This window comes from Cibotium barometz, chromosome 23 (assembly GCF_041138505.1).
Source record: "Cibotium barometz isolate CiBa-2024 chromosome 23, ASM4113850v1, whole genome shotgun sequence".
NCBI lineage: Eukaryota > Viridiplantae > Streptophyta > Polypodiopsida > Cyatheales > Cibotiaceae > Cibotium > Cibotium barometz.
This window is the reverse complement of record NC_141068.1, coordinates 40,603,570-40,625,842: the sequence shown is the minus strand read 5'-3', so window position 1 is coordinate 40,625,842 and position 22,273 is coordinate 40,603,570. Positions and strand designations below refer to the sequence as shown.

At 46.5% G+C, this 22,273-nt stretch overlaps 2 protein-coding genes across 4 annotated transcripts in view; both read left to right on the top strand.

Annotated features, from left to right (window-relative positions):
* The window catches only part of LOC147625935 (mitogen-activated protein kinase HOG1-like), a 58,899-nt gene that overhangs the window by 21,426 nt on the left and 15,200 nt on the right, over positions 1–22,273 (top strand). For all 3 annotated transcript variants that reach the window (XR_015268740.1, XM_086817464.1, XM_086817465.1), the window contains exons 7-12: positions 9,901–9,993; positions 10,617–10,687; positions 10,843–10,867; positions 10,959–11,026; positions 11,308–11,377; positions 11,479–11,580. Coding sequence is in view for 2 of the 3 variants with exons in the window: in XM_086817464.1 (XP_086673590.1) it covers positions 9,901–9,993; positions 10,617–10,687; positions 10,843–10,867; positions 10,959–11,026; positions 11,308–11,377; positions 11,479–11,580 (429 nt within the window). In the remaining variant the exon portion in view is untranslated. The remainder of the gene's footprint in view (positions 1–9,900; positions 9,994–10,616; positions 10,688–10,842; positions 10,868–10,958; positions 11,027–11,307; positions 11,378–11,478; positions 11,581–22,273) is intronic.
* LOC147625937 (uncharacterized) lies at positions 18,545–20,490 on the top strand. Its single transcript, XM_086816987.1, has one exon. The coding sequence runs from the start codon at positions 19,258–19,260 to the stop codon at positions 20,488–20,490; it is 1,233 nt and encodes a 410-aa protein (XP_086673113.1). The 5' UTR covers positions 18,545–19,257.

Genomic DNA, 22,273 nt, shown 5'->3' with positions numbered 1-22,273 from the left:
AGGATGGTTTGTACCAGATGTCTACTTTTTTAAGTGAGCCTTCTTTTGATGGTTCAGAGTTTCATCGGGTTCGTGCCTATGTGGCCCGAGCTCCATCTTGTTGGGTAGGAGGGCAGCTAGCTAGCCTGCACACACACACACACAGAAACACAACCTCAAGCACAGAGAAACGTGAGAGTGCTGGAAAAGTTGTACTCAATGAAATGAAAGTACAAGAGAGTACTAAAAAGCCTAGGTCTAAGTGCCCAACACACAAAAGTGTGTTCACACGGGAAAAAACCTGTGTCCAGTATCACAGGGAAAAAATGCCCGTGAGTAAGCTGGGTTCACACCTGAACTAGTCGGGAGTGGACATGACCAACAAACCCCCCTCAAGTGAATGGTGTGAACGGGTAGCATGGTGATAAAGCTGTGAATGTTGCCTTGCACTATGCTCCACAGTAAGAGTGATCAAGAGAGATCATGATGGCAAAGATGAACTGCAGTGCCAATGGGAAAAGCAAGCACTATATGACAGGGAAAAGGAGAATCCCCAATGTCATAGTGCTAATGCTAGAGCACAGTAGTACATAAACGCATCACATGTCAAAAATCATGTGGACATCAATTGCATCAAATCAAGAGGCACCACATAATACCCCCCTGAAGGCAAGCATCCAAATGCCAAGCTGAACTGCATGTAATCCACATCAATGACAACAAGAGAGCAAAGCATAGCTCGGTAATTGCACTAGTGATAAGCATAAGAAGAGGTAGCAGATATATGCATGTGTAAAGGCAACAGGATCCAGAAGTCATACTTGTGAGACATGCAATAGAAGCTGCAAGATAGAAACTCATCAATGGAGCATCCGATGAGGAAAAATCAGTGATGGTAGGGCTGATAAAAGTAAAAATTCAGCAATGGGAAAAGCCGAAAATCGGGAGAAAAAGTGGGGGCACGGGGCAGGCATCAGCCAATGCTATGAGAGGATGGGTAAACTAGCGATGCCATGATCAGTGGCATGTATGGCAAGCGTAAAGATGCATAATCCCATAATGAATAATATACATGTGACATGTCAAAACCATGAGGGCAAGCCAACATTGGCCAAGTGTGTAGAAGGCACTCCCAATAAACATCACATGTGAGAAAGTGACAATGTCAACACTGTAAAAACAATCCCGCTGCAAGGGAAAACATCATAAAAGGCATCTCCAGTAGACATCACATAAGAGAAAGCGTCTAGCATAGACAAGCATAAGAATCAACAAGCATAAGTGACCATGAGGCATCACCAACAGCATGTGGGCAAGTAAAATCCCCCCTTGAAATGCATCTGCCAGACAATGCATACCAAGAAGTACTGACTATAAAGCATAGTCATCAAAAGCAATGGCATCAGAAGACATCTCTGCAGGTGATGAAGATGTAATGGTCAAGGCTGATACATGTCTAGCCAAATTGGCCTGATCTGCACCTATGGAAGAAGATGCTAGCTACTTCTTTTTTTCACTCTCAATACGCTTCTTGTAGTCCTCTATGGTGTGCCTTGTTTTCCTGCAATAATTACAACGCTTTTTCTTTTCAGGCCTGTCCTCTGTCTTGGGAGGATCCGATGGGCTAGATTTAGGCCCAGATCGATTCCCACGAAAGGGAGCAGCCATTGCTGACTCAGCAGACATCATGTTGTTCATGTTGGAACGAGATTGCTCTTCACTAAGCAAGAGAGTCACAAGGTTATCAAAAGTGACCGCATTAGGTGCATTGCTAGCCAACAATCGTAGAGTGGTGCCGAATGTCTGATAAGAGTCGAGCAAATTACGCAAAACTGTCTGAACAAGATAGCCATCTGTCAAGACCTCATCAATGTTAATGAGCTGCTCTCGTAGGTCTTTCACATGCGTAAGGTATGATCGATAGAGTCACCTTCAAGCATGCGGTCACTTGCCCCGAAGGTAAGCTACACGAGCCTCATTGCGACATGAATACAATGCCGCCAAGGTATCCCAAGCACCCTTTGTAGTGGTGCAGGAACAAATGTGCGGAATGATATGCTTGCGGCACGAGAGAGCAATCAATGCATGGGCCTGAGCATCCCTAGCATCCCAAGTACGCTGTTGCTCGGTAGGAGGAGAACGAGGAGGTGGACTTGTAGGAGGGTGAGCGGGAATCACTTCACCTTCTACTGGAGTAGGTGCTAGAGGACCCATCCACATATAGCCATACATTCTTGGCAACCAATACATCATGCATCATATAAGCCCATATAGGGTAGTTATCCCCATTGAGCTTGTCCTCTTGAGATAGCATGCCAAAGAGGTCATTATTACTGTTGGCCATGACAACACAGCAAATCTGTCACAAGTCACCACGAGTAAGCAATGCCGAGCAAAACCGTAAGAATGCGGGAGATAAATAGCAGGATAATCAATGGACTGAAAGGGAACTCCTTCACCACAAGAAATACATATGCATGTCTCAAATCTGCAAGTGAATTGCGCGATAATGCAAAACTGTCAAAGTGTCCACAATGGCATACATATACTGCAACAAACCACAAATGTATACATGTGCCGTGAAAAACACAATCACTTGACACCTGTAAGAGTTGCAAGTGCTCAAATCCCGGTAAAATCAATGGTAAATGGATCAAATGTTGCAAAAATGGACTCAATGTAGAAAAGCTCCTATTTTTAGGCCGTCAATTAGACCAAGTCTGAAGCGGATCTGCACCTGTAAATCTGCTAAAGCAATTGTCACCTGTATCAAATGCTGTAATGCCCAAGAAATGCCCCAATGCCAATGTGCCTGTAACACCCAAAATGCTTGCAAATGTCTATAATAGACCTGCAAATAGTGCCAATTTTTGCAAAATCTCCAAATTTCTAGTGCAATTACGCACCAAATCTGTTGAAATCAATGCTAATGTGTGCCAATGTTGGAGTTGCAGGCTCAATGGTGAAAAGCCCCAAATTTCAACAGACAAAATATGCAATTTTAGGTCAAAAATTGCCAAATCCCACAAACCTGTAAATCTGTAAACCTGTGGGGGCTGAAATTCTCGAAAAATTTCAAATGCTCCAAATTTTGTAGTGTGCAGGTGGGCGGAGATCTGTACTCTGTCAGTGCTCGCCAGGTATAGTCGGGCAGAAGGTGTAGATTGGGCGGCACAGGGGAGTGGCGGCGGTGTGCAGAAGCTGGTCTAGTTGGGCAGCGCTGGTACAGTCGGGCGCACAGGGCGGCACTGGTATAGTCGTCGGGCATAAAAGGTCGACAGTGCACAACAGGTTATATAGCCGCAAAACGGTGCACACAGCAACACGTACGGCAGCGATGCAGGCGACGACAACAGGAGAGAGAAAACATGACTGTAGAGAGGTCGCGAGTTGTTTTTGCAAAGATATAGAGTGTGTGGCGTGTATGCGCGATAGACTGAAGCGAGAGAGAGAAGCTCAAGGGCAATGGGGGTAACCCTAACCCTAGCAGCACCCTGCTCTGATACCAATGTTGGGTAGGAGGGCAGCTAGCTTGCACACACACACACACACACACACACACACACACACACACACATACAACCAACCTCAAGCACAGTGTTGGAAAAGATGTACTCAATGAATAATGAAATGAAAGTACAAGTGAGTACTAAAAAGCCTAGGGCTAAGTGCCTAAGACATAAAAGTGTGTTCACACAGGGAAAAAACTTGTGTCCAGTCATAGGAAAAAAATGCCCGTGAGTAAGTTGGGTTCACACCTGAACTAGCCGGGAGTGGACATGACCAACACATTCGACATTGAACGACTATGGCACTTTCGCTATGGTCATCTACCCTATGACACACTCTACGAGTTATCTCGAGACCAATTAGTTGCAAGCATACCTAGCCTCAAACTGGAAAAGGATGTTTGCTAGCCCTGTCAAATGTGTAAGCAACATCGCTCCCCATTCCCACAACATGCTACTCATCGTGCTTCGGGAATCCTCAAGTTGATTCATTTCGACTTGAGTGACCAATTCCCAACCCCTTGCATGGATCTCTCTACCACATGCTGACTGTTGATGATTATTCAAGGTACATTTGGAAATATTTCCTAAAGCATAAATCTGACGCTTTCCAATACTTTTCCACATGGGTTCGGTTAGTCACTAATCAAATGGGCGTCTCAATTGGGATTGCTCGTAGTGACAATGGTGGTGAATTTATCTCCCACCAATTTACTAAGTTCTTACAAGACCAAGGCATTCAACGCCAACTCACCTCCACTAACTCTCCCTCACAAAATGGAGTGGTCGAGCGCAAGAACCGAACTGTGATGGATATGGCACGCTCCATGCTTTTTGCAGTTGAGCTGCCTGAACGCTTTTGGTTAGAATTGGTCAACACTGCGGTGTACCTTCTAAACCGTTGCCCCACGGGCGCTGTTCCTCACAAGACTCCGTTTGAGGCATTTTTTGGCGAAAAGCCAACCGTTTCCCATCTCCATGTCTTTGGGTGTCGTGCATACACTCACACTCCGAATGTCACAAGGGGCAAGCTTGAGCCAAGGAGTGAGTTACTCATTTTTGTGGGCTACTCTTCTGAATCAAAAGCTTACAAAGTTTTTGATCCAAGATCAAACAAAGTCTTCGTTCGTCGAGACGTCTTCGATGAGCGAGATATACTTTGTCTTCCGCTGCCCATACCAACTGAACAAGAATCTCAGACTGTGCCACATGAATCCCATCAGTCACCTACAACTTCGCCTCTTGAGAAGGCTTCCTTCTCCCAATGGCCACCCAGGGACCCTTTACCTCGTTGGTATCAATAGACCATGCGTGATTCTGGCATGCTTCCCCATGATACCCCTTTGGATGGTGCTCGTCGGTCCACCAGACTTGCTTCTCGTCCCTCATTCGCCTGTCTTTTCCGCAGACTATGTGGCGCATGATGAGCCAACATCGTGGAAAGATGCTATCAAACTTCCACCCAGGGACTCTTTACCTTGTTGGTATCAACGGACCATGCGTGATTTTGGCATGCTTCCCCATGATACCCCTTTGGATGGTGCTCGTCGGTCCACCAGACTTGCTTCTCGTCCCTCATTCGCCTCTGTCTTTTCGGCAGACTATGTGGCGCATGATGAGCCAACAGCGTGGAAAGATGCTATCAAACTTCCATCCTAGAAACAGGCTATGGAACTTGAACTCGAAAGCATTGACTGTAATGGCACGTGGTCCCTTGTGGATCGCCCTCGTCATAAGGTTATTGGAACCAAATGGATCTTCCGCACCAAATTTAAAGCTGATGGTACCTTGGACAAATACAAAGCCTGGCTTGTTGTGCAAGGCTTTCGCCAAAAAGAAGGCTTTGATTTCGACGAGACCTTTGCATCCACTGCTCGAATGATGACAATTCGTCTTTTACTCAATCTGCTTGCTCACCACAAATGGACAGTCTATTAGATGGATATTAAGAGTGCCTTTTTAAATGGCATTCTCGAAGAGGAGGTCTACGTTGACCAGCCTTCGGGCTTCCCGCTCCTCGGGTTTGAGGACAAAGTCTTTCGCTTGCATAAAGCTCTGTATGGGCTTAAGCAAGCCCCGCGAGCGTGGTATCATCGCATTGACAAATTTTTTCGCAGCCAAGGTTATCAACCATCTAATTGTGACCCAATATCTATATTCACACTGATCAGGGGATGGTTTGCTACCTAGTGCTGTATGTCGATGACCTCATTATTTCTGGGTCACATCAAGACAAAATGGCTGGCATCATGGCATAGCTCAGACGAACTTTTGAGATGACTGATCTCAGTCTTCTCTCATATTTCCTTGGCATGGAGGTGGTCCAACATCTTGATGGTATTTTTGTGTCTCAACAGAAGTATTGTCTCCAACTCATTACTTCCTACTTTCCTGATGGTGCTATCCCTATGGCTACTCCATTGGATCCCACCATCAAACTATCAAAGGAAGTGGACTCACCTCCACATGAAGAGCGAGCCTACCGCCAAGTGGTTGGGAAACTTATCTAGCCCACAAATTCTCGTCCTGATATATCCTATTGCACATCCATTTTAAGTCAGTATTTCAATTCTCCTAAGGGGCCACATTGGAGTTCAGCAATGAGGGTTGTTCGCTATCTAGCAGGTACCTATTTGTATGGACTTCGCTACAGTCGTGGGATCACCCTGTGTGGTTACACGGACTCCGACTGGGCTGGTGATTTCGATTCCCGACGTTCTCATGGTGGTTATTTGTTCTCCCTTGGATCTGCCCCTTTCTCTTGGTCTAGCAAAAAGCAGGATACCGTTGTTGCAGGTTCTTCCGTTGAAGCTGAATACCGGGCCCTCTATGACGCCACCACTGAGGCTATGTATCTTCGTCAGCTTCTTACGGAGATGCGTGTCCCCATTGACACCGCTTCTATCATCTTCGGTGACAGTCAGAGTGCGATTGCACTTTCTGGCAATCCTATTTTTTGTAACGGTACCAAGCATGTGGGCGTCCATTTTCATTTTATCAGGGAGCAGGTTGAGCTTGGTACCATCCGACTCCAGTACATTCCTACGGCGGACAACCATGCAGACATCTTACAAAGTCCGTCAACTGCCCCATCCTCGAGCGTCTTCGCGATCGGATCGGCATCGGTCCACCACCATCATCCTCCGCACATTGAGAGGGGGATCTTCCTCTCCTTTCACATTTTTATCATCATTGTATCGGGCACATGAGTCAGTGAAAACCCCATGAGGGCATGGCTTATGTGAAAACCCGCTGCATTGCATTTTTTTCCATCTTGCATTCCCTATGCATAGCATTCTGTTTTTTGTGTTTGGGGCGCATGTGTGAATGAAAACCCAAAAATGGGCGTTCATGCATGTGAAAACCTCTTGCATTGTGGCATTTTTCCAGTACCTCCCAAACTCAGAAGCCTCTACGGTCCTCGCTATGGAGCCTCCTTGTGGAGTGTGAGGGCAAAAGAGACCAAAGGACCGAATATACGAGAGATCAGAGCAAATCACACAGCCTGCAATGGGGATCTATATATAAATGATGAAATCCAGTACAGGAGCTCTATGTGAGACTCCGAAGGAGCAGAGAGGGCTGCTGTCCCAAAAACACAGATAACAGTGCCGTAGTAAGCCTGATGTAAACACCGATATATGCTTGATGTAAGCGCTGAAGTACTCCTGATGTAGAAACGCTGAAGTCAGCCTGCTGGTTTGCTGAAGACAAACGCAGAAGTGTAACTGATGATGAAAAACGCTGAGATCAGTCCTGAAGTAGGCAATGACAAAAACGCAGAACAGTCCCCTGATGTAGGCGATCGAGAAACTCAGTAGACAGCCCTGATGCAGGCGATGAGTCCAGCAGAGGAAGTGGCAGGTTGCACCAGTCGTAGGCGACCTGCACCAGCAGCAAAGGAGGCAGCTCACACCTGTCGTAGTAGGCGGCCTGATGGTGACTCAGAAGTTGGCGACCAGCAAAGGAGGTGATCGCTTCAGTCAACTGAATGAAGATGCGCTTCATATATATAGGAAGGGAGGGTTCTGGTCGGAGCAAATAAAGGTAAAGTAAAAAGGACCAAAATAACCCTTTTTGGGTTGGGTAAAATACCCTTTTGGGTATATTTTCACACACCCCCTCTCAAACCAAAAAGGGATCATGAGAGAAGATGAGGGGAAAAAAACTTTAGTTGTCGAAGATGAGGACCACGTGTTTTGAGACCGGAAGCACCCACTGTACTAGGGTGCCACATGGCCATACTTGTACATAGTGTACAGTTAGTAACTTTTTGGATCAGCATTAAGCCTGTTGTGATCACCCATCAGGATTAGGTCTTAGGATTAATCGTCAGTGTGTTATCCCTTCAATCCTCAAACGAACGTCATGATGCAGAAAATGATGGATATAATGAAAATTTTCATGCAAATGACCACAATCCATGGCCCTACAAAGGCACAGTGGGAACAAGAACACCAAAAAGCCATGGAGATAGAGCGGCTGTGTTTGGAAGAGTCGAGGCATGAAACGAAGGTTGATAGGGACAAGTGTGGACCACATTGTCCAATGGTATGTTCAAAGATTTTATCCCCAGTTGTTTGTGGATGCTGTGGGAGGTGTTGAGAACATGGAAATGGTGCACAACCTTAGGAAGCCAAAGAATGTCAAGGTCAGTGTGTTAAAACCACTCCAATCTGAGGTTAACAAGACACACAATTAGGGGCCATCTTCGTGCTAGTCCTAGGCATAGAGAGCTTCTAGCTCCAAGTCCCAAAATAACTAGTCAGCCATGAGCTCCATTTCTAAGTACTCATTGGTAGGGAGCTGAAGATAAGCAGGAGGGGAACTCCACTAGGGAGCTAGAAGATAAGCACAAGGTAGTTTTGCAAGGGAAGATAAGTCACTAGAATTAATCAAGTGTCATGGTTACCTAGGAGATCGTGTGCCATAGTTCTTTTTCGATTGCGGCAACATAGAGGATGCGGTGATTCCACAAGTTTCAGTCAACATTTGACTGTACTAAACATTTCTTGATCATAACAAAAAATGTACCTCATCCGGTCATAATCAAAGGAGAAACAGTATTCCGCATGTTTCTCTCATTTCCAGCAGGTGATGAGGGAAGTTTAGGTTGATGTTCTTTGTGCCAAGTTTTGTCCTTTGCCTTAATCACAACAGATTAGTAGTCCTGATAGAGTGGTATTACTAATTAGTTTTCCTTGCCTGTGGCTAATCATCTAAATGAATATTTTTATGACAGTTTGAAGTTTGTAACCTGCAGGAGGAAGGGTGCATGGAGGAAATCTAGCAAGGAGACCACCAAACACAAGATCCATAGGAATATCTAGTTTTTAAATGCCCCTATTTAGCTTCATCATCCACCGATCAGATGGACACAAACTCTGATGGAGTGGGGTTGTTGCCTCCCAGTCCTAGTTCATCAAGTGACAAGAAGGCATCAATTCTGGAGCAGAACATCCTCTGAGGCATGAGGACAAGTTTAATTGAAAGGACCGGTTTGTTTGAAAGCTGTGCCAACCCAGTCAACAAGCTAAAAAGGAGGGGATGCCATGTGCATCTGCTGCACTAGGGTGCCACAAGGCCACACTTGTACAGAATGCACAGCTAGTAACTTTTGAATGAGCACTGAGCATGTTGTGAGCCTAGTCTAGGAAAAAGTCCGGCTTGTCCATCTCCATATAGTCATTTGCCTCTATGGTTACTCCTGTCATTGGTGTGCATTTACCACTACCTTGTCTGTGCAAACCTTAACTTACTCTCATAGTCACTGAATTGACTTTGTCCCTTTGTGCGCGCTTACAAAGGTTTGCTAAACCCTAACTCTCCTAGATGACCCCTGTACATGTCCTAGCTGTCTTGGTACACAAATTGTACACCTGATTATTGAGCATGAATAGTTATTATCATGTAAAAAACAAACTAATAATCCAAGGATTTGGAATCCAATTTTCCAAATTGGATACTAGAGTGGCCAGATTTCGATTTCTTCAAGAATTTTAATTTTTCTTGAGAGTTCGGGAGACACCAATAGGACTCACCTCATCTCTTGAATCAAATGGAATTTTTAATGCTTCTTTGATTTGAGAGGACAAGCATAGAAGTCGCCCAAATAGGGATTTCGGGTCCTATTGATGAAAACAAGAAGTCTTTTGACGACTTCTAGAAACACAAGACCTAAAAAGAAAGCGATGTATGTGACGAATACTCAATTAGTATCAAGCTATTGTATTTGAGTTAATTATTAACATTAGTCCAAGGACATACTATTATTTGCTTAGGCACTCCTTCAACTTTTTGCAATTGTTTTTTTGTTGCTAGATCCAAAGTTGGTTTTGGGCAAGTGGTTTTGCTGCTAAGGTATGGTTTTTGTTTGTCCCTTGGTTTAATTTGTTTAAACTTCTGTATGCAGGCTGCTTCTGGCTTTGAATCCAGGCAAATTTCTGCTGATGGTGGTAGAACACCGTCAACCAAGAAAGTCTTGACAAGGCAGTATACTAAAATGGTAGGACACTTTGGTGCTATCTTCCTAGTGTGGAGTGTGTGTCAATATGTGCTTCTTGACTTGCCTTTGTGAAAAAGTAGGTCCTAGTGGCATGTCATATTTGCTTAGCAAAAAATCTAAAAAAAATATATTGACTCTTTCTCACCCCCTACTTTCTCTCATGCACATCTCCTCACCCCCCAACCTTTTCTTCCCATCTCTCTCTCTCTCTCTCGCTCTCTCGCGTGCGCGCGTGGCAAGTGCTCATGCACGCCCGCACGTTGGTATGCACAAATAAAATGAGAAACCCACAGAGAAAATTTAAACAGTTTTAACTAATATGCATTAGTATAAACTAGATAAAGAAGTACTTTTTTTAATTAATATATATTTATATGCCAATCATTGATATCTTGAAAGAAAAACTAACATAATAAAATTTTAATCAACTTTTCCATCAGTGATCTGTGTGAACCAATACATGGACTAATTGGTAATGATTATTAATTTTCTACATTTTTTGAATCTTTATTTTTTTATTAATGTTCTTGTTAATGTAAATACTGTAATAATGTTTTTTTTATCATTAAAAAAAATCAAGGGCAGGTTTATTAAGGAGATAATTTTTATAATCGTGAATGCAGGTCGTTACACCAAGCTATCGTGCACCAGAGGTCATTATGTCTAGAGGGCAGTACAGCTCCACAATTGATATGTGAGGATTGTTTTTTTTGGGGGGGTGCAAGGTTGTAATTTCTTAGAAGTTAGCTAACCAAAATGTTGTGAGTTATCACTTTTCTCTGTCAAGCAAAGTTCAGGACTGAAGAATTTTGTTGTGTCCCCATGTAAATTGTGACGCAAACAAATCAGCTGGTCACTAGGCTGCATTTTCTGGGTAACTAATACTGCTTTTCTGGGTAACTAATACTGCATTTTCTTCATTTTGCTACCATGTTGATTAAATACCTTTGTTTTATGGGATGCAGGAGCTATTAGTGAGGAGTGTGAATCAGCAAATCAATGGACCCCTTGCTAATCCTCTATTTGGTATACGGTAATTTACTGCTCTGTCGGGAGTTCGTGTGTTTTTTTTTTCTTTTCATTTTGCTTATGTAAAAGTAAGATTCTTACTTAGTCTAAGCTAGACATTTGGATTAGGGTTAGCACAGATACTATGAGGGGGCCATCATTTGTTTTGATTCAAGCGTCTGTTATCATTGCTGACTTTTGTCTCCCTTTTGACTCTCAAATAAGGATGTTGCTAACTTGGCAGTATAAGAAATTTTCTCTAGTTTGATCCTCAAAAGTATGTTGTCATTGCAATACTATCTGCAGTGGGGAGCCTGTCACACCAGAGGAGGGAGAGAACTATGCTAAGGATAGTCACTCCCCTTTAGCTGAGCAGGTGTTTTATGAACTCTTTTGCTTCTTTTCAAAATCTGTTAACTCTGGCTTGAGAACAAATTGAAGGGTTTGTTTTTGGCTGATTTGTATTTTATGTTGCAGTTAAATGTCATCTTCAACGTGATTGGAACCCCTTGTTGGAAGGACATTGAGAGCGTACCAAGTGAATCTTGGCGTGCATATCTTAAGTGCTTGCCTGGGCGAGTATGGCATTTTTCTCAGGCTTTCCATTGCAGAAATTTTATTTATTTTTGTTCACTCACTCACATACGGAAAGAAAGAAAGTTATATTAACATCTACAAAAGACGAAATGGTCTATGAGACCAAAAGCATTAAAACACATCCAAGAAATACTTGTTCATGGAATGAAATAAGAACAATTTCGCTACAAAACAAAACATCACACACACACACACACACACACACACACACACATATATATATATATATATATAGAGAGAGAGAGAGAGAGAGAGAGAGAGAGAGAGAGAGAGAGAGAGAGAGAGAGAAATGAAATGATATATTAACGTCTTCAAAAGGCCAAAATGACCTATGAGACCAAAAAGGTTACAACAAACTACTCAATCTCTGGTCGAAAGAAGTCTGTAATCTGCCTCTGTAGGTGTCTCTCCCTCTCTGATCCCCTTCCTCTCAAGAGACCCTCTCTATGTCTACGCAGCTCCAGCAAGTATAATCTGAGGCATCTCTGATCCTGGTATCTCATGACTCTGGAAAGTGGTCTGAAACCCTCTCTGAACAGGCAGTGAAAACGGCCTCGTATCTCAATATATACTGGACAGTGACATATGTAATGTAACTCTGTCTTTGGTTGCATCTGGCACAATTGACAAATCCTGGCCTCAGTTGGTACTCCATTGAATCTGCCAGTCTCAATCTCTAGCTGGTGTGAGGATGTGCGCATCTGACCAATAGCACACCGTACCCCATGAGAAAGATGAGTATCCATGTAGCTGGGTCTAATCACAAACCCATCCTCCGTGAGCTGGAGAAGATGATCTCTATAGAAAGCCATCTTCGTACGAAGCTCGTCTTCAAAAGGCCAAAATGACCTATGAGACCAAAAGGTTATATCATATCCATGAGGTACATCATCCTGGGTACAAAATAGTAATAAAGAAAGATAACAAAAAATCTAGAACTTTAAAATCTGATCTAGGTACATGAGCAGAGAGCTCTCATATCACCCTAATACATCCCTCATGGGCCGTTGTGACATGGTGCTCAAGGTGGTAAAACAGAGTTGGCGCGAGAAGGTCCTGCAATGATGGGAGATGATGGCCCAGATCTTCCTGTGGTGGCGTGGCCGTGGGCAAGGGCCATGGGGTGTCGAGCTCTGCATAACTCAGTGGCTCTGTCGAGTGTCACATCTCTCAGCCGAGCTCCTACACTAGCTTGTGGTCTGGGTATGATGGGTGGATCGGCCCTCGGAGTGCTGGTATGGAAGAAGTCGTTGAGAGCTCTCTGTGCTGGTCCTCGAGAAAGTACAGTTGATCTGGATCTCACTAAGGACTCCCTGTGTCTACGGAGCTCTAGAAGAAAAAGTCCCAGGTATCTCTGATCCGGGAAGTCCATGATCTTGGAAAGTGGTTCGAACCCAGCTCGGAAGAGGCAGTGGAACCTCCCCCGAATCTCATAGTATACAGGGCATCGGCATATGTAATGGTCCTGTCTCGGGCTCTGTGTGACAGAGTTGGCATATCCTGTCCTCTGGTGTGTGTGTGTGTGTGTGTGAGAGAGAGAGAGGAGAGAGAGAGGAGAGAGAGAGGAGAGGGGGGAGGGGGGAGAGGAGAGGGAGGAGAGGGGGGAGAGAGGGGAGAGAGAGGAGAGGGAGGAGAGAGATGAGAGAGGAGAGATGAGAGGAGAGAGATGAGAGATAAGAGATGAAATGAAATGATATATTAACGTCCTCAAAAGGCCAAAATGACCTATGAGACCAAAAAGGTTACAACAATTGGTGGATCTGATACAATGTCTATGTAAGAAAAGCTAAAACAACTAAACAACTAACTGAAACTGAAACAACAACTATGAGGAAAAGTAAGGTACTAGGAGCTCCTAATGGATAACGTCTGGGAAGGAAAACTCCAGCAACAAAGGTAAGCATCATATACATCACTATCCAAAGATGTCTCTCATCGGTCGATGGCAGATATCCTCAATGTCCTCCATGGTGAGTACTCTGACTTGACGTCTCCCATGCCGTGCTAGTATGGTCCTGATCCTCTGTTGTAGTCTCCGCCGGTGTCGGGATGGGCCTCTCATCTTGGGGCGCCTGGACCGCCCCAGCTCTATAGCGCGATCAATCAGTGTACCTCTGGTGCGGCTATACTCTGGGGCTAGGTGCAATGCCTGCCCGATTGCTCAATCTCTGGTTGAAAGAAGTCTGTAATCTGCCTCTGTAGGTGTCTCTCCCTCTCTGATCCGCTCCCTCTCAGGAGACCCTCTCTATGTCTACGCAGCTCCACAAGTATAATCCGAGGCATCTCTGATCTTGGTATCTCATGACTCTAGAAAGTGGACCGAAACCCTCTCTGAACAGGCAGTGAAAACGGCCTCGTATCTCATAATATATTGGATAGTGACATATGTAATGTAACTCTGTCTCTGGCTCCGTCTGGCACAGCTGACAAATCCTGGCCTCAGCTGGTACTCCTCTGAATCTGCGAGTCTCAATCTCTAGCTGGTGTGAGGATGTGCGCATCTGACCAATAGCACACTGTACCCCATGAGAAAGATGAGTATCCATGTAGCTGGGTCTAATCACAAACCCATCCTCCGTGAGCTGGAGAAGATGATCTCTATAGAAAGCCATCTTCGTACCAAGCTCGTGTGTCGGCTGTATCCATGTCCTCCTAGTGTCCAGCTGAGTTAAGTCCTGCCTGATAAGTCTGGTAATCTCTGCCCATGTGAGAGAGAGGGAGGGTGCATCCAGGGAGTACTGAAATGGAGGTAGCCTGTCCATTCTAAAGCCATGCAGTTGGCACCAAGCTGTCATCTGTGCATACCAACATGATCCGTCTCCCTGTGATGCCAGTTGTCGTGAAGACTCGAGGGCTAAGTGAGCATATCTGTCTCTAGGGAGAGCCCAAGTGCTATGTATAAAGGAGACTGATCGAGTGAGTGCCTCTACTACCACTGGGGGGGGGGGGGGGTGGAGGGGCAGCCATCTCTGCACAGATAATATCATGTAGTACGGAGGCCTTGGCCCTAATCATCCGGGAAATCATAGAAACCAAGGGCTTCTCCATACATCTCCATCCATCAGTGCTACCAGCTCGGCTGTGGTGATCCACTGAGGGTCCCCATATCTCCACTCTATACAGCATGGCTGAAGTGACCAAAGTGTCAAAGAGCCAGAGCTTTGTTCGAGGTTCCTGAAACTGAACCTGCGAACACATCCTCTCTAGTCTCCCCAATGCTGTATAAGCTCTTGTCAATCTGGTCTCTGCTGCTCTCCTCAAGAAAAATAGTGGGCCACTAAAAACCACACCAAGGTAAGTATATGCATCTGTATACTCCACTGTCTCCTGACCATATGTAAAGGTGGGTACTGACCTCCTAACCCACGGTGCTGTGGTGTTAAACACCATCACCTTGGTTTTACCAAGGTTAACAGACAATCCACTGTCTTGTGCAAATGTGTGCAATGCATCCAAATGACGCTGCATCCCCTCTGGAGAATCTGAGATTAGCACAATATCATCAGCATACAATAACAATGGAATCCATGTCCCTGCTAGCTGTGCTCCTCTGTCACCCTCCCGCTCTACATAGTCCGAAACCTCATCCACAAACATCCCAAATAAGGTGGGAGAAAGGGGGCAGCCCTGTTTCACCCCAATAGTGGAGTGAACCATCTCAGATATACCCTGAGTAGTACGTACCTGCCCCACAACTGTCCTGTATAAAGCCATGATTCCCCAAATCAGCTCTGTGGGCACTCCGATCTCCTATAGTCTGCGCATCAGTCTGGCTCTCGGTACTGTGTCAAAAGCTTTGCGGAAATCCACAAAGCAACAATAAATCCTCCTGCCATATAATCTGCCCTCCTCAATAATCGCTCTGAGTGTCAAGATATGGTCAAGAGTGGAGAAACCTCTCCTGAACCTTGCCTGCCCTGATGCACGTATGCCCTCTCTCTCTGCCCATATACTCAACTCGTGCTCAAGAATAGATGCATATAATCTAGCCAATGTGTGACCAATCATGATGGTACGATAATTCCCAGGAAGCATGGGATCCCCTGACTTGAAGATAGGCACAATCGTGGACATATTCCAAGTCTCAGGAAAACCCTCACACATGGCTCGGTTAAACATCATAGCAATAAGCTCTGCATGCATATCTCTGGCATGAATAAAGTGCTCTGCTACCAAACCATCATGATCATATGCTCTCCGAGTCCTCATCCTGTCAATAGCTTTCCTTACCATCTCAGCAATAAAGAAAGCACATGTCTTTGGGCATGGCTCCGATGGGTCTGGCAGGGGCGGCTGCCCTGGTGCTGTGTACAGGGATGCTGCATACTCACCCCAAATCTCTGTGGAGGTAATGGCTGGTGATGGTGAATGCTCATGGAATAGTCTCCATGCCTCGCCTGAGTCCTGACTCATAAATAACTGATACAAATCCCTCTCTAACTGAGCAAGATAAGCCCTCTTCTTCCGTCGCACTAGGCGCCGGAAGGTAATCCGTGACTGTCTGTGAGTGGTAACACCCATGAGCACCTCTCTCTGTAATCTGATCCTCATCTCTCTGCACTCCTCATCATACCAGTTGTTCTGGGGCATGTTCCCAGATCGTCTCCGTGTAGGCTGACTATGGGGATATGCCTCTGATGCTGCAGCATGAAGCGTCTCTATCAATATCTGAGTGAGCTCATCTAATGGCCTTCCCGGCTCCTTGGCACATAAGCGTCTGCATATCTCATCCGTGTACACGGTGTCAGTCTCCCTCGTAAAGGTATAACGAGTGTGTGTGGAGACCTGTCCCAATGGAGCGGTGCTGAACTCAAATGTGAGAGTGAAGGACAGATAGCATGATCCACTGCTACTCCAACTGGCCTAGTGCCTACCATAAAATCCTGAAAAGAGGGAATGAGATTGGGCTGAGCCATAACATAGTCCACTGTAGTAGCACCGTGCCGATGTGGAAAGCTAGTGAAACCGCCCGTTGTCGGGAATCTCTGTAGGCCATTCAGGATGTCCAATCCATGTGCAGTCCCCATGTCTATCAAATACCGTCCATACACTGTATGTTCCTCATCCTGTGAGAGTCTAGATAGGCCCATATCCCTAACATCAAGCTCCCTCAACATCTCCTCTGAGGTATCATAAAATACTGTCTGGTTATGGGCGGTCCTGGCATTGAAGTCCCCCACGAGAATGATGTCACCATCCCTGGAGAACTCCCAAATGTCATCATCCAAAATAAAAAAGGGAGACTGCCCTTCTAGGTGATGCATACACTGATGTACTAGAAGCAAAATAGCATACAGCAATGTAGAGATATCTGCTTGTCTCTGCCCTCAGTCTAACCCACATGTACCTAGCCTGCTCATCTCTGCAGACTATATGTATCAGTGGCTGCAGCTCCTCTCTAAACAATACTGCCACTCCTCCTGAGCCTCGTCCTCTATGCTTTGAACGAGTCTCTTGTCTACAAGCTGTCTCCCATCGGTATCCACTAACATGTGGCATGGACTGTCCAGGAGCCTGATGTGTCTCACAGTAGAAGATGATGTCCCTCCCAGTGAAACTATCCTCAAAAGCCCCTACATCAAGGCGTAGAGATCCATTACAATTCCAAGTAGCAACTTTGAGTGTAGTCCCATAGGTCTCGCGCCGTCATGAAGAGCGCCTCTCCATAATCACCACTCTACCATCTCTATAGAAGGCCACTTTCCCTTTCTCTCGGGCTGCCCTTATCTCGGGCATAACTTCTTTCATGTGGGCAAGTTGCGAGAGTGTGAGGTCATCTCCAAGAAATATTCCCGTCTTCTTGAGTGTCTTCAAGAAGTCCTTCTTCGCTTCCATGGAGGGGAAATGAATGATAAGTGCTCTCTCCTTAGAAGATTCGCCACTACCTTCTCTCTTCTTTCCCACTCTCCATGCCTTTGTGTGCGTGGCTTCAATGCCCATCATAGAGAAGAGCTCCTTGGTTTCCCCTTCCGCATCATCACGGTCTTTTAGACCGGACACTCGTACATGTAAGGCCCGGGTCTTCCTCCTTTGCTCCTCTTCAAGGGTCATGTTGATGATGGTGGGAGTGGGGATGGGTGGCGATTCTTTACCTTTCCCTTTCTTGGCGACCTGGATCCATTTCTCTGCCTCGTCCATCTTCTTTTGTGTCTTTGTAATCACCTCCACCCATGAAGATGTCTTCTCTTTACGTTGCTCCTCCTCCTCTCGAATGATCCTCATTTGTTCCTTGATGGTATTTAGCTCTTCAATAAAGGAGGGCTGAAATTTTCCATCCTCAAGCTTGCCTTGTGAAGTGGCTTCCAACTCCTTTTTGAGGGCTGAGATTTCAGCCGCTTGACTTTTAGCATGCAATTTGGCCTCCACTAGTTCCTCCTTTAAGGCTGAAATCTCAGCCTCTTACTTGGATGTTCTCTCTTCGAGCTCTTGGATTTTGTCAAATCCCTTCTCGAGTTTGGAGAGGCGGTTTATGATTGCGGTAACGGAAGAGTCGACCATCTTCTTGTTTTCTTTGATAATTGTGCTGAGCTTGTCCTCCACCTTCACGAGCTCCTCTTTAACTCCGGTCTTGGCCATGACTTTTTGCAGTACTTCCCACAGCCAATGGACTGGAAATTAATCCATGACACCTGCGCGCAGCGCAAAACAGTAGCAGCAGGGCAGGGAGGGGGGGGGGTCAAGCCATGTAGAGAAAAGAGAAGAGATTCAGCAGAGAGAGAGAGTTATGTTGCTGCCTTGGGGGCCTGAGGAAGGCTGGGTGGGAAAACGGGGATAGAGGGACGGGCCAGCCTAGGCGGGCGAACAACGAAGAGAGAGAGAGAGAGAGAGAGAGAGAGAGAGAGAGAGAGAGAGGGCGAAGGGTGGGTGGGAAAAGGGGGGCAGAGGGACGGGCCAGCCTAGGCGGGAGAGAGGGCGGGCGAGCAGGGGCGAGCGAGGGCGAAGAGAGAGAGAGAGAGAGAGAGAGAGAGAGAGCTGTATTAACGTCTACTAGAGGCCGAACCCGACCTTTGAGACAAATCAATGTACAACTGTCAATGTCTTCTGGATGTATAGAAAAAAAAAGGACAAAATGAACATGAAATAAAGTATGAAAGTACTAAGCTAGTGGGGGGGTGTGATGGATGGAGCACTACTGCTAGAGGCTCAGTATGCAACTGATATGCGTAGGGTATACAAGAATGCAATGCAGATTTGTCTAGTTCCATCCAGTACCATAATGGGGGTGTAATATGTGATACATAGGCGATGGCGAGGCAAAAATACCTCGGAGCATGATCTCCGGGTGTGAGTGTAAGTGAGCTAGCCGCTCCTGGATATGGTGCTGATGTCGAGCCTGTGATCTCCCTCTGATGTAGTCTAGGAGTCTGGTAGCCTGGTGCTCTCGGTCTCTGTTTGGCTTGGAGGTCCGCAGCGCGCTGAAGTGTAACCCCCTCCTGTGTCAGGGTAGGCATTGGGATAGATCTCTGGAAGAAATTAGTGAGCTGGAGCGGTCGCCCACCTCTCCCTGTGGTATGAGTCCGTATCAGTGTCTCTCGGGAAGCTGTTACTTGGTGGCAGCATTTGTTACAACTTCACATAGATCCCATCACATGCCAATTCCAATTTGATTGGGCTGCTTTCGTGGCTGACCTCAAAGCTTGTTTTCTTCCACCACAGTATATGACCAATCTTGAGGATGAGTTTCTAGACTCTCTTTCTAGAGCATTGAGTTTCTCTCTCTCTCTCTCTCTCTCTCTCTCTCTCTCTCTCTCTCTCTCGCAGGTTCAGTTTGAGGAACCTCGAACGAAACTTTGGCTTTTTGACACTCTAGTGACATCAGCTATGCTTTATGGAGTGCAGATATGGGGACCTTCAGTGGGCCATCACAGCGCAAGCGGGTGGAGATGTATGGAGAGGCCTTTGGTATCTATGATTGCTAGGATTATTAGAGCCAAGGCCGTGGTACCTCATGAGATTATTCGAGCAGAGCTAGCGGCTGCCCCTCTGGTGATTGAGGCTTTTACGAGATCAGTCTCCTACATACATGGCTTGTGGGATCTCCCCCGAGACAGATATGCACGCCTCGCCCTGGGGTCCTCCCGACAGTTAGCTTTACAGGGAGACATGGCTTGTTGGTATGGACAGATGACATCTTGGTTCCAGGCACATGGTTTTAGCATGGACAGATTGCCTCCCTTCCAGTATTCTCTGGAGGCACCTTCTCTCACTCTCACATGGACAGAGATTACCAAACTCATCCGTCAGGACTTAGTTCAGATGGACATTAGGAGGACATGGATACAGCCGACTGAGGAGCTGGGCACGAAGATGGCTTTCTACAGAGAGCATTTTCTTCAGCTCACAACAGATGGTTTTGTGATCAGACCCGGTTACATGGATGTACACTTGTCTCATGCAGTACGATGTGCTATTGGTGAGATTCGCACATCCTCACACCAGCTTGAGATTGAGATTGGCCGATATAGAGGTATACCAACTGAGGCCAGGATATGCCGAGTATGCCATGGGGAGCCAAAGACAGAGCTGCATTATATATGCCATTGTACTGCATACTATGAGATACGTGGTCGTTTCCACTGTTTATTCAGAGAGGGTTTTGGACCACTTTCTAGAGTCATGGGGTACCAGGACCAGAGGTGTTTGGGATTGTTCTTGCTTGAGCTGCGGAGATATAGAGATAGCCTGCTTAGGCGCACAGAGAGCCAGACTCAGAGGCACGCGATGGGCAAGGGAAGAGGCGACGGACGGAGAGTGAAGCGACGAGCAAGAGGCGAAATGGGTAGGAGGCGACACACACAGAGAGAAACAGCTTGCGAGAGAGAGAGAGAGAGAGAGAGAGAGAGAGAGAGAGAGAGAGAGAGAGAGAGAGAGAGAGAGAGAGAAATGAAATGAAATGTTTTATTAACGTCTTCAAAAGGCCATAATGACCTATGAGATCAAAAAGTTACATCATGGTGGATCTGATACAACGTCTGGATAAAAAACCAGAAAATGAAAAATAAAGATGATACTACTGGCACCTAGAAAATGAAACTGGAACTGGAAGGTAAACAGAAACCCTTATAGGGTGTGAATATAGTGAGGGGGGGGTACGCTATGGAGGTGAGTGGAGTACAGTGAGGGGATACAATATCATGTGGGACGGGGGGGTACACTATGGAGGTGCCTCCATCTCATAATATGTGCTGCATCGGACGCTGGCGGATCTCCTCAATATCCTCTGTGGTCAGCACCCTGACTGGGTGTCCCGCATGTCTCGCAAGAATAATCCGAATCCGCCGCTGCAACCTCTGTCTATGCTGGGATGCCCTCCTTCGTAGTCGTGGGCTTCTGGACCACTCTCTCTCTCTCTCTCTCTCTCTCTCTCTCTCTCAGGCTGGTTCGTTGTTCGCTGGTTCGTGATGTTGCTTGTTTCTCACCCACCCCTTCGCCGTCGCCCTCCCCTCTCGCCCATCTTTCCGCCATTCACCCTCCCCCACCCCCCTCGCCCTCGCCCTCCCCTTCGCCTACCCTCCTCGCACTCCCCTCTCGCCCACCCTCCACTCTCACCCACCCTCCCTCGCCCTTGCCTACTCTCTGCCCCTCCCCTCCCACCCACCCACCCACCCACCCGCCAAGCACTCCTGCCTCGCCTGCCTGCCTGCGCTCTCTCGCGCTGCCTGCCCTTCGCCCCCCACTCCTACTGCCTACCTGTGCCCCCCCCCTCACGTTGCCTGCCCTTCGCTCTCTCTCTCTCTCTGCCCTCCCCCCGTCTCTCTCTCCTGCGCATCTCTCCCTCCCCTCCCTCCCACCTGTGCGCCCTCTTACCCGCCTGCACCCCGCCCTTTGTCCCCTCCATCTCTCTCTCTCTCTCCTGAAGGTCAGCACCATGTTGAGACCAACCCTAGTTTGCTGAAGTAATAGTCACAGCCCACAAGGATTAACGACAGAAGAAACGTCATGGAGGCACGTATGGAAAAGCTCGAAAAGATACTGAAGGATTTGAAGAAAACCACGGACAGCAACCTCAACACTGCCCAGAAGAACCTTCTCGATCGCATTGCTAAGCTGGAGACCGAGGCAGAAACATGGAAGAAAGAAAAGGAAACAATGCAGGAGGAGATTGCCCAGCTTAAAGGCGAAGTAGCTTCACTGCGTGAACGCCCAGAAGAAGGGGAAATCCTCGAGGCAGACAAAGAAGCCATGAAGGAGGAGCTCACCCAGACGATTACCAAAACCCTGGAGGGCAAGATGGAAGCAGTAAGAGAAGGATAGGTGGAAGTGGTAAAAAAAAACATTAAGAAAGAAGTACAAGAGGACACGCACATGGTCCAATCCACACTAGATGAAGAGAAGATGGGGAGAATCCGTCGCCTGAACATACGCGTGACAGGTATTCCAGAGGCAGAGGGGTGCGCCCCTGAGGCGGACGGCCGAAACTTATGCATAAAATTAGGCCATGCGGAGGATGCACCACTTCCATTCACCAAGATATGGAGGACAGCCCCACCCAAGGACCCCACCCAAAGTAAAGCCCCCTAGTGCTACAGTTCGCAGACGAAGTGAGCAGGCAAACCTTCATGAGACAAAGAGTTATTCTGAGAAACCTACCAGGGGACCCATCTACTTTGATGATGACCTAACTTGGATGCAGAGACAACATAGGAAATCATGCATGCCACAAATTAAAGCAGCA

What these genes read in the sequence shown, in the direction of transcription:
- LOC147625937 (XM_086816987.1), top strand. Translation starts at nt 19,258, where the DNA reads ATGACCAATCTTGAGGATGAGTTTCTAGACTCTCTTTCTAGAGCATTG.